We start from the raw sequence: 12,015 nt of genomic DNA on the forward strand, positions 1-12,015 counted from the left end.
TCAAATAAATTATTTGTAGCTGGAGTTTATATATTGTCAGGTTTAAACATTCACTGGGATGAGAATCAGCACCTCCAAGTCCAAGGCTATGGTGCTCCAACGGAACAAGGTGGTTTGCCATCTCCAGATGGAGGAAAGTCCTTACCCCAGGTGGAGGAGTTCAAGTATCTTGGTGTTTTGTTCACGAGTGAGGGAAGGATGGAACGTGAGATTGACAGGCAGCAGCAGCAGTAATGCGGTCAATGTATCGGTCTGTTGTGGTAAAGAAGGAGCTGAGCCGAAAGGCAAAACTCTCAATTAACCGGTCAATCTACGTTCCTACTCTCACCTATGGTCATGAGCTTTGGGTGATGACTGAAAGGACAAGATCTGGGATACAAGTGGCTGAAATACAAGTTTCCTCCGCAGGGTGGCAGGGCGCACCCTTGTAGATAGGATCAGGAGCTCTGTCCCCTGGGAGGAGCTCAGAGTAGAGCCGCTGCTCCTCCACATCAAGAGAAGTCAGCTGAGGTGGCTTTGGGATCTATTTCAGATGCCTCCTGGATGCCTACCTAGGGAGGTGTTCCAGGCATGTCCCACCGGGAGGAGATCTCGGGGAAGACCCAGGACAAGCTGGAGGAACTATGTCTCTCGTTTGGCCTGAGAACGCCTCGGGATCCCCCTGGAGGAGCTGGAGGAAGTGTCTGGGGAAAAGGAAGTCTGGAGTTCTCTCCTAAGACTGCTGCCCCCGCGACCCGGCCCGGGATAAGTGGATGAAAATGACATGATGACATAAACATTGACATTCTCTCTAAGTTAGTGTAATGACTTTCATGATCATGTTCTTGCTCTCAGATAACAAATATAGAAGATTATAACACTCATTTTTATTAGAAAGGGAAGGTAAAGCAAGGCAAGTTTCATATATTTACAGTGGTAATTAGAAAAATGTTGGGTACCATACAATTCCTTCATGTTGTCCCTACACTAATTGATTAAATTAACCTAATTGTGTTTTTTTTTTGGTTGAATTTCATCATATGCTTACAGTAAATACTTATATCTTATTTACATTTATTCATTTAGCAGACACACTATAGCAGGCATGGGCAAACTTGATCCTCGAGGGCCGAGTCCCTGCAGAGTTTTGCTCCAACACCAATCAAACACACCTGAACACCCTAATTAGTGTCTTTAGGATCACTAGAAAGCTACAAGCAGGTGTGTTTGATTAGGGTTGGAGCAAAACTATGCAGGGACACCGGCCCTCCAGGATCGAGTTTGCCCATCCCTGGTCTATAGTGACTTACAATTGAGGACGCATTTAGCAATTCAACAATAAGAGGCAATACACACAAGAAGTGCTAATTATACAAGGAAACTGTTAGTGTTCAGAGAATTAAGTGCTAGAATAAAAGAAGGGGAGTGTATTTTTTTAAGAGAGAAGAGTGTTTCTACAGGTTGTTTGTCAAGCCCATTCATCTGTGTAAGTCATACTCATGGTGCGTTCACACCAGATGCGAATTATGCCTCAAGCATGAGTAATTTACATGTTAAGTCAATGCAAAAACGTGAACAGACATCTTGCGGCGTGAATGAGGCGGCACAAATGATGAAAGTTGAGCATTTTGTGCATTTGACGTGCTTAATGCGCAAATTGTTCAAGTTGGAAAATCTGAACTTCAACAGACATTCGCGCTGCATTAACCAATCAGGAGCTTGCTCTTGTAGGGAGATGATTATGATGTAGCACCCGTTGTTGGCAGTGTTGCCAGACATGTGATAATAATCGTATTTGTACGATAATTCCGACCTCTGTACGATCAATAATGAAAAAATCCTATAATGTAAGATAATTTCAGAATTTTATAGCATTTAAAATGAATTTCATTGCAATCTTAGGGCTTCTATACTTATTGGTCTAGCTTCATCTTTTCTCTGCTGTCTGTGAGGAGAACGTGGAGGCACGTTTTCTATCTCATCTTATGTTACGTTTTCTCAGCCAATCAACATGGAGAATGGCTCTCTCTCACAAGTTAACATTCCTGCCGTGCACGGCCGTGCTTAAATCAATCATTTTCAGGTTGAGGTTGATCGTTTAAGCAATAAAGTAGCCATGAAAAGCAAGATGAGAAAGACGGTGGAGTTTGCCCTTAATGTTCTTGTTTTTCCCCATTCAAATGTGTCTTGTGAACATGTTAATCTCATCAAAACAAAGCCACGAAATCGGCTCATTACAGATACTCTGAATGGGCTCGTGCACACCTCGGAGTGTGTTAATTCGGGAGGGTGCACTGCTTTCAAGCCAACCGATACTAAGTTGTGGTTCAATTTGTACCGTAAAATGAATCCCTCAACATCTGGCAACACACAGAGGTATCCAATGACAGCAACATGGAGGTGGAGTTTGAACCTTTCCACTAAGGTATGCCTAAGCTGTTTCTCAATATGCATTCCTCAACGGTCTTGTGTCCTTATGTTCTCGTGTAACGTCATCATCAGCTGCCAAAGTTCAGTTCCAATACTTTAGACCGCAAGAATAGAGAACGTTTGAAACTTCCCAGATGTGTTCTTGATCTCGAGGACGCATTAATGCAGACTTGAGCACAGATCTCGCTCTAGAAGTCCCATAAGTCATTGCGACTGGAGGTGGGAAGCGCAGCATTTTATTTAGATGTATTACTAAAGTTCAGAGAGATCACTTATTTACCTCAGGAGTTTCCCTAAATGAAACGATGAAAGTAAACGACCATGGACATCTTAATAAAGGAATGAACACATTAAGGGTGCATCTCATTCCTCAGGGGATGTGTTCTCTGTTTTCGTGGTCTCCCGAGTTCGTTCTTCCGAGAACACCTGGAAAAACCGGTCTCCACAAGAACCCAAGTCTGCACTATTTTCTTTTTTTTACGTATTGTGGTAATTTGCACGTTGTGTCAAACGCTGTTTGTCTAGATAATAGCTGTATAATTTTCCTCCAAATACAATAATTTTGAGGTTCTGGTGTGATACTTTGATGTTTACAATCTGGAAACACTGGTTGTTGGTGTACCTAGGGGAAATCCTCTTGCCGACTCAGGACAACATCTCTTCAAACTGGGCTCGCTCAGTCTGATGCACTGCTGAAAGCCTCCATCATCCAGGTATAGTTTCTGGAGGAGTTGATGAACTCACAGAGCTAGGTGCACCTCAGAAATAGGGATCTAGTGCACTCAGACATGATGCCGAACAAATCTACGCTGTTTTTCAGCCTTCTTAAAGCACTTACCGCACAACAACTATCTCAACAAAACCAAGTAAGCTATTTAGCAACAAAGATGGAGTTACCGGGCAGACAGAAGCCTTGCCCATGACGCGAATCCGCATATATAGTGAAGTGAATTTGACGCGCAAACTAAGCGAGTAAACTCAATGTTCGCATGTCTATTTGCATGCGAATTGCATCTGGTGTGAACACCGCATCAGAAATGCACAATTATTTGAGGTCTTTTTGGAAAGGCCAGTGAGGAGTGCATTACAGTAATCCACTCTGCTGGTGATAAAAGCATGAACAAGTTTCTCAATTGAAACAAAGCATCTAGTTCTTGTATGTTTTTGAGATGATAGTATGCTGCTTTAGTTACTGCTTTGACATGAATACTGAAATTCTAGATCTAAGGAGTTGTAAGGAGTTATATTACACGAAATATAACGTATATAAATCTTTTAGATTGTTCTCCAGATCGAGCTCTTTCAGGTGGGAACTTGATTCCAGCACTTTAGTCAGTTCCGCCACACCTTCATGTGTAACTTTACAGTCGGACAACCTGAAGAAAGCAGATTGGATTGAAGACGATGAGAAACTGAACATGAAATGCTAGTTACAGATAGTTATCTGACTCCGTTTCACATCATTTACCTCAGCTTCTGTAGTTTACAGTGAGGATTCTGCAGTCCCACACAGAGCGTCTTCACGCCTGAGTCTTGTAGATCATTAATACTCAGATCCAGATCTGTCAGACTGGAGGACTTTGAGCTGAGAGCTGAAGCCAGAGCAGCACAACTTTCCTCTGTCAATCCACATTTTTCCAACCTTAAAATAATAAAATATGTATTAGTTATTAGTTATAGACCCTTTTCACGTTTCCAAGTTTCTCCGTAGCATCATAGATGGGAAAAATTGTGAACAGCGTTTTTTTTTTTTTTTCAATTTGCTCAAATAACTATAACAATAACAGAAAAGTGTAAAAATATAGGCTACATTTTATTTGAAAACCGTATTAGAGTGATTACAGCACCCCTCCCCCCCCATTCCAAGCTTGAGAACACACATTTACATATTTTATAATACGAAACAGCAATTAAATTATGCAAATTGTGAAATTAAAGCTAGGTCTATAGTCCAAAAATCTGGTCCCTGCGTCAGGTCAGGTGCAGCCGTATAGCCTTTATAGCCTTTAAAATGTGCACACGGCGGCGAAGGCGCACTCAACTTACACGGGAGAAACCTGGACTAGTGGATGACATGAAGACGAGCAGCCTAATTCATCACATGTTTTGGTTAACTAATTCTTTAATCTCTTGAGCTCTAAAAGGAAAAATGCTAAAGAAATTTGCCTTTAATTAATTTTAGCAAAAACGCAACTGCCTGTCATTTTATTTGATTTTTTACATGAATTATTTAATTAGGGGATATGTAGCCTAATAAAAATATTTAGTTCACTGCACAGTCCCACAGTAGTCTACACTATAATTAATATTTTAATTACTAGATTCATTATTATTATTAATATTAATAACACTAAGCTAAAATTGACAAAACACAGAAACATTTTCATTGTTTGCTTTCATTTTGACATGGCTATAGCGCACTTTAACAGTTTTGTAAAGAAACATCCCATTATGCAGCAGCATTCTCAAGTTAACTTCTCACTTAAAAATGCCTTTTGAGTTTAAGATAATCGGCCTGCAATGTCAAGTTTACAAGGTTATAAATGAAATAGGTATTGTGCGTGAATGGAAGTCTATGGGAGGAAAAACCACCGCAGCTTTACCTGTAGGTTTCAAACAAGCCTGAAGGACTCAATTAGTTGATCAGGTGTGTTTAACTGGGGTTGGAACTGAACTGTACAGAGCTCTGGCCCTCCAGGAACTGGCTTTGACACCTGTGGTCTAAGGATATTACAGAGAGGCTTGGGGAAACTCTTTGTTCAGAAAATAATGTGTCCAGATTTTCGAGATAATATTTGTTTATGAATAATTACATTTACATAATCAGACAATATATTCAGGCAAACATATTCCTGGAAACGTTCAGAACGGTTGCTTTTCTGGCAAAATCTAAACAGAAAAATACATATAAAAGTGTGTTTTGGATGTTTTCTTTTAATTTAACTGAAACAAAGCAGAAAAGTCGAAGAGTCCTAACTTTGAAACAATTATTTAGCTTGCAGGGATTTATCTAATCTTACTTCAAACTTCTTTATGTTTGTTGTAACTCACTTCAGTGTTTCCATTGCACTGTGATCTTTCTCCAGAGCAGCACAAAGGTGTTTTAATCCTGTGTCTCCAATGGTGTTCCAGCTCAGGTCCAGCACTTTCAGATGGGAAGGGTTTAAACTCAGAGCTTTGCCCAGGTAATCACAGCCTGCTTCTGTTATTCCACAAGCCCTCAGGCTACAAAGAAGAGAAAATACGTATGTTGTCCCAATCAAACAGCAAAAAAAAGTTACACAATGTATGAGATGTAGACTCATTTACAAGTATTTTAATGAACCTACTTTAAAGATTGCAGTCTGCAGTCTGTGTCTTGTAGTCCAGCAGTGAAAGACGCATAATCTTCAGCGATTTTGGCCTGCCCCTTGGTATTAAGATTGTAGATTGCGTAGCTGCACCACTCTTTCGTCCTGAAGTGACATTAAAACAGTTTATTAAATGTCTTCAAATTAAAGAGATTATTTGTAAATTCATGTTTGGATGTTTTCCCTAAAAGCATACAGTTGTTCCCTGTAGCGTGATCTTTTATATCCGACACTGATTATTTCAGCTCCTTTGTCCTCCAGGTTGTTGTGGCTCAGGTCCAGCTCTCTCACATTAGATTGTGATGAAATAACAGCAGATGCAGTTATGCAACCTTTATATGTTAAATCACATTCCCTCAACCTGCCAACAATACATGTTTGTTATCATTTGTGGTAGTATATGTGTCTTTTTTGGACAAAATTATAAATCTTGGTTACAGTGAGTAAGTGGATGCTACTTGCATACAGTATAAATGTAGGATCTTATTTATACTTAAAGGTTTAGTTGACCTAAAAATGACATTTCTGCTATTAATTACTTACCCTCATGTCTGTCCAAACCCCTGAGACCTTTGTTCATCTTCAGAACACAAATTAAGATATTTAAGATATGATATTGATGTGCATGTCATGTTGAGTTGCACTGCTGCTGACATACAGTATACTGTACCTTGGATGTGCCTATTATTTGTTTCAAACAGAGAAAGCCGGTAACACTTTATAATAACTACACACTATGAATCATTTATTAAGCATTATCATCTAGTGAATTCATTATTTGTTAAGCATCAACTCTGAATTAATAAACGTTAGTAAACAGTTTATAACTGCAGCTACAAATGCTGTATTATTGACTTATAACTATATTTATAATGTGCTTAATAATTGTGCTTTCATACTGTGTTAATGATTGATTTTTTATTACCAAATTAAATATTACATTATTTACAAACCAATTGTTTTTAAGAGTAGCTGGTGGTTTTTAAGATCATTCAGAATGAGTTAGTAAATGATTTAGTATGAGAACGAGTTAGTAAATGAGCGCAGAGCATCGCACTGAGCAGGGGTTTGGGAACAAATGAATCGCTGAATAGATCAAATGAGAGTTGTTGGGATAATTAGGTAAAAATAAATGCACATTATAAGCAACCCAGGCTCATTCTGAGAACATAGTCCTGTGGACGTTTCTGGAGACCGCGAAATACGTAGCTGGAGGTATGTACGGCTGCATTAAATTTTTTTAAGCAAACGCTGCGTTCCTTGACACCGTTCCTTTCGGCGCTTGTCGGCCGGCCGCTCGCCTCCATGTGGAGGGCTTACCTGCAGCAACCAGTTTGTCCGGTTAGCTGTTTGTGTACGTTTGCAGACTCGAGGCGCAGAGAGGGGCTGACCATGACGATGATGACCGGGTTCGAGTCCGGGGAAGAGCGGTTCAAGAAATCAGGTAAGAAAACAAAAGCAAAATCCAAAAAATGAAGCAAACAAGTTCATTACAGGGTGAGAATGTGGTCAAAATCCGAAAATGTGGTAAAAATCAGATGAGGGATTTTCTTTTTCTGGGCGGCTTTTGTGAATCGTCGTTGGTTGGGTTTAGGGAAGGAGCGTGGGTCAGTCAATCATTCTGTCATCCAGGCAGACAGGGGGAAGGTCGTTCGACAGCGGCCTCTGGCGGGTTAACGCGAGAAAGGCGCGGGCACAAACGGCGCTCGCGAGAGGCGTTCGAGACATGAAAAAGCGCGCACAGCGGCCTCTCGCGAATTCGCGAAAACAAAAACTGCAAAAATACGTACCCCCCGGGACGTATTTTGCGGTCTCCAGAAACGTCCATAGGACTACGTTCTCAGAATGAGCCTGGGTTGCTTATAAGACAATGAAAGTGTTTTTTGACCTGGCATGCATATCAGACTGTTGTTGGAGACCCCCAAAACCAAAATATGACCTTTTATAATGCATTATAGGGGCTCTTTAAAATATTTTTTAATAATAACTTTTGCCTTTGAGTGACTTTTCGAGAAGTGAGACTGCATCTGCTGAAGACCGTGAAGACGTAATAATATTGAACCATTATTTTACATTAATGTTATTTTATTGTGTTTATTTTTATCATCATATGATCTGTTAAATTAAAACCACATGACTTTTTTTGACGCAAATGCCAGAATTAGTTTGATGAATTTGTTTTTCAGTCATAGCACAGTGCACATTGTTTCTTATTGGACAAGAAATATCCTCCTCAGTTTTGTGCATGTTTTTTATGTGCATTTATGCATCTTGGAATTTCCATTTAGCATTTTTTCATCCAATGTTACAAAATGCACATAAAAATAAGTGGATGGAAACCCTGCAGCAAATGCATTCTCGTAGTTTTGTAATATTCTTATTAAACCACTGAAGACATCTGTTCTGTTTTACTTTTGGGGATGTTTTTATTTTTATTTTTATGGACTTATTTGGAGGACCATTGCTGTCTATGATGATGGAGCTCTCGGATTTTATCCAAAATATTTTAACTTGTGTTTCGAAGATGAATGAAGGTCCCTAATGATTGGAAACAAATGAAGAGAAGTAATTAATGACTGAATTTACATTTTTGGGTCAACTATTCCCTTAATGTTTTTATTTCATTGACTGTTAGCACAGTTTAATGTACTTACCAGATCTTTTTTGACAGCCTGATCACAGGATGCATCATGTTAAGGACCAGGTCCCCCTTTCCATATTTATGAAGTTCAAACTCATCAAACTTCTCATTGGATGCCATTAAAATGTAAACCAGAGCTGAATAGATGTGTGGGTAAGGAGGGCCACAATTGATTTTTCCAGAATTCAGGTAACTTTGCGTTTCAGTAACAATGGAGTGATCGCTGAGTTCATTCAGGCAGTTGTGGAGAATTAGTGCCCGTTCTGCACAAGTAATGCTGTTTAATATTTTCTTTAGATGATCAATAGTTTCCTCTTTTTTCAAGGCTGTGTATTCCTTCTTCACCAAAAGACCTTTTATAAGGCTGTAATTTGACTGCAATGAATGTCCCAAAAGGAATCGAAGAAAAAGATCAAAACGTCCATTCAAATTTTGTAAAGTTTTATTGACAGCAGATTTGTGTAAGCTTAACATTGTCACTTGCTTTCCAAATTCCTGTGCTTCAAGCACATTTTCATCATTGTTGTGGAAGGAGAGGTGCACATATAGAGCCGCTAGATGTTCCTGAATGCTCAGATGAACAAAGCTGAAGACTTTCCCCTGATACAAGCCAAATTCCTCTCTGAAGATCTGAGTGCACAATCCTGAGTAAACTGAAGCTTCTGCCACATCAATGCCACACTCTCTCAGGTCTTCCTCATAGAAGATTAGATTGCCTCTTTCCAGCTGCTCATACGCCAGTTTCCCCAGTTTGAGGATCATTTCTTTATCTTCAACTTTCTTCTCATTGTACTTTGTGCCTTTAATGTTGATCTGGATCATCAGGAAGTGTGTGTACATCTGAGTGAGAGTCTTGGGAATCTCTGCAGTCTCTGCTTCACTCAACATCTTCTCCAGAACAGTGGCTGAGATCCAGCAGAACACTGGGATGTGGCACATGATGTAGAGGCTCCTGGAGGACTTGAGGTGTGAGATGATTGTATTGGCCAGACTCTGATCACTGATTCTCTTGCTGAAGTATTCCTCCTTCTGAGGGTCATTGAAGCCTCGTACCTCTGTCACTCGATGGACACAGTCAGAGGGGACGAGATCTGCTGCTGCTGGTCTGGAGGTGATCCAGATGAGAGCAGAGGGAAGCAGATTCCCCACAATCAGGTTCGTCAGCAGCACATCCACTGATGTCTTTTTGTTTGCGTCCCTCAGAGTCTCATTCCTTTGGAAATTTAAGGGAAGACGACACTCGTCCAGACCATCAAGAATGAACAGCACTTTAGATTTGTCACTGGATATTTCCATTTCTTTAATTTGAGGGAAAAAGACATGCAGGAGATCTGACAGACTGAGTGTTTTGTCCTTCATCAGATTGATCTCTCTGAAAGGAAGTGGAAATATGAGCTGGACGTCCTGATTCTCCTTCTCTTCAGCCCAGTCCAGGATGAACTTCTGCACAGAGACTGTTTTTCCAATGCCAGCGACTCCCTTCGTCAGCACAGTTCTGATGGCTTTGTCTTGTCCAGGTAAAGGTGTAAAGATTTCACTGCATTTTATAGATATTGTTGCTTTTGTTGCAGTCTTCAATGATCTTTCTATCCTTTTATATTCATGTTCATTACTGATCTCTCCATTCCCACCCTCTGTGATGTAGAGATCTATGTAAATCTCATTGAGGAGTGTTGGGTTTGCCTGATTCGCAAATCCTTCAAAAATGTACTGATGTTTCTTTTTGATGTTTGATTTGAATGTTTTAATTTTGATTTCAAGCGTTTCAGAATCCTGTCTGTTGAAAATATGTTTGTCAGTAACAGTAAATATGCACAAATACAGATATTATTAATTGACATACTGAGGAATGAATCTTCCAGGAAAGCTTTCAGCCATCAGAGTATCCTGATAAGAGTGTGTCCGTGAATACCTTACAAAATACAATTTTGAAGTGAGCATCAAAACTTCACCAAAAATTTGCATTAAATACAGAAGGCATGATCACTTTTCCTAAATAAAAAAATATATAATCTTGTCTCACACATTCTTGTGTTTTTATGCAACCAAGCAGGTAATGTAATCCAAACCACCTAAAAAAAGAGCCACAACACACTAGCGACTCTATTTTAAAGATCTAGGTGCAAAGTCTAAAGTGCATGGCCCTGCGCCCCGGTGCATGCTCTGTGCCCCGATGCATGGTCTAAGAGGGTTGTGCTTATTCTCTTAATGAGTTATGGCTGTGTTTTGAGCATCAGTGCAATCAGAGTCTCATCTCTCATTCCCTTTAAGGGTCAGTTGCGTCAAGCCATGGTGCATTTGTTATTTACATGGCAGACTTTGTAAGTACAAAAACTGAACGCTTCACTAGCAAGAAAACAGTTAAACAGAGCATCTGCAGTGCGAGGATAAAGAACGAGCCTCCTCCATTCAGCCTCTTGACTTTCTTTTTACTTGTCCTCCTTTACTTTTGTGGATTAAGGAAATGGTGTTGTACACACTCAACTGAAGACATACATTAGCCTACCTACTTAATTTTGTTTGTTAAGCACAAATATTTGTTTTAAAACTATTTCTAAATTCAGTTCAGAGTTAGATCCAAACACACGTCCTATTCTTATGCCCCATATGATGATGCATACATCGCCAAAACCCAACAGGTTGACAAATATAAGCTTGTTTTAATAAAACAAATATAAATATGCATATAATAAATAATAATAATAATAACATTATAATAAAAAAGCAAATGGCAGTGCTATCCCTGGCTGCTTCTGCGGTGGGCTTGTTTCCCAGCTCCACCGCCGGACTGACTAGATGGGTGCTACATGTTGGCTAACAAAAGGGGCAAACCCTCTAGGCCCCACGTCCCCTCCTTCCCTTAGGTGCACAGGCAGCTCATGCAAAATTAAAGGGCACCTTTCTCCTCCCAGTCTGTATGCGCTTCCGCCCTCACCACCCTTAATGGCAGAGTGGCCAGGGGGTATGGTGCGATACACCAGGTGGAGTGTGCCGTTATGGTCAATCTTTGACCACAGAGCACCTTTTCCAAGCGGGGGTCAGCCAAAACTCCTGTCCTAAATGTGTAGGCTGTCTGCTTCCCTTGGGGCCATAGCCTAAACCAATGCGGTCCAGGCCACCTCCGTCCTGCATGTTATGGCCACGTAACAGCACTACTAAGCTCTGGCATTGGCTGAGCTGCACGAGGGTGGAGCTGCATGATGATACAGAAATGCCACCTCTGGCTAAACTTGGCAGATATGCGTGATGCTGACAGAGTTTGCTCAAGAGCAGTTGAGTGCGATGGGGCAAGTCATCTACAGGTGAGCTCAGAAAACTGCTCTCCCGACTGTCCCATCCACCTCAGCTTCTGCTCGCTAAGGGCGCCTGCCTGCAGCTCCAAGACCTACCCAGCCTACTCCACCGGCTAAGCAGCAGTGTCGAACCCCCTTCAGGCGGCCAGCGCCCTCGCCCCAGTGCACTGTCAAGTCTGGTAAACAAAGCACGGAAAGGCTATGTTCCCTTGCCACAGCAGTTGTTCCTTAGCTCATGGCTGTGTGTTCGGCTTCTTCAGCTCAATGTATGCCGAGCTCTCCACAAGCTGATGGCTTTATAGACCTTTTTCTTGGCTGCTGC

General features: G+C 40.8%; 1 protein-coding gene across 1 annotated transcript in view; it reads right to left on the minus strand.

The window, feature by feature from the left end:
- Window positions 1-846: 846 nt before the first annotated feature.
- LOC130242046 (uncharacterized) overlaps window positions 847-12,015 on the minus strand; it is a 43,684-nt gene continuing 32,515 nt past the window's right edge. The window contains 7 exon segments of the mRNA XM_056474064.1: window positions 847-3,785; window positions 3,878-4,051; window positions 5,461-5,634; window positions 5,739-5,864; window positions 5,956-6,120; window positions 8,414-10,177; window positions 10,244-10,312. Of these exon segments, the coding sequence (XP_056330039.1) occupies window positions 3,656-3,785; window positions 3,878-4,051; window positions 5,461-5,634; window positions 5,739-5,864; window positions 5,956-6,120; window positions 8,414-10,177; window positions 10,244-10,312 (2,602 nt within the window). The 3' untranslated portion in view covers window positions 847-3,655.

Source organism: Danio aesculapii, chromosome 15, assembly GCF_903798145.1.
Source record: "Danio aesculapii chromosome 15, fDanAes4.1, whole genome shotgun sequence".
In the NCBI taxonomy this organism is placed as follows: domain Eukaryota; kingdom Metazoa; phylum Chordata; class Actinopteri; order Cypriniformes; family Danionidae; genus Danio; species Danio aesculapii.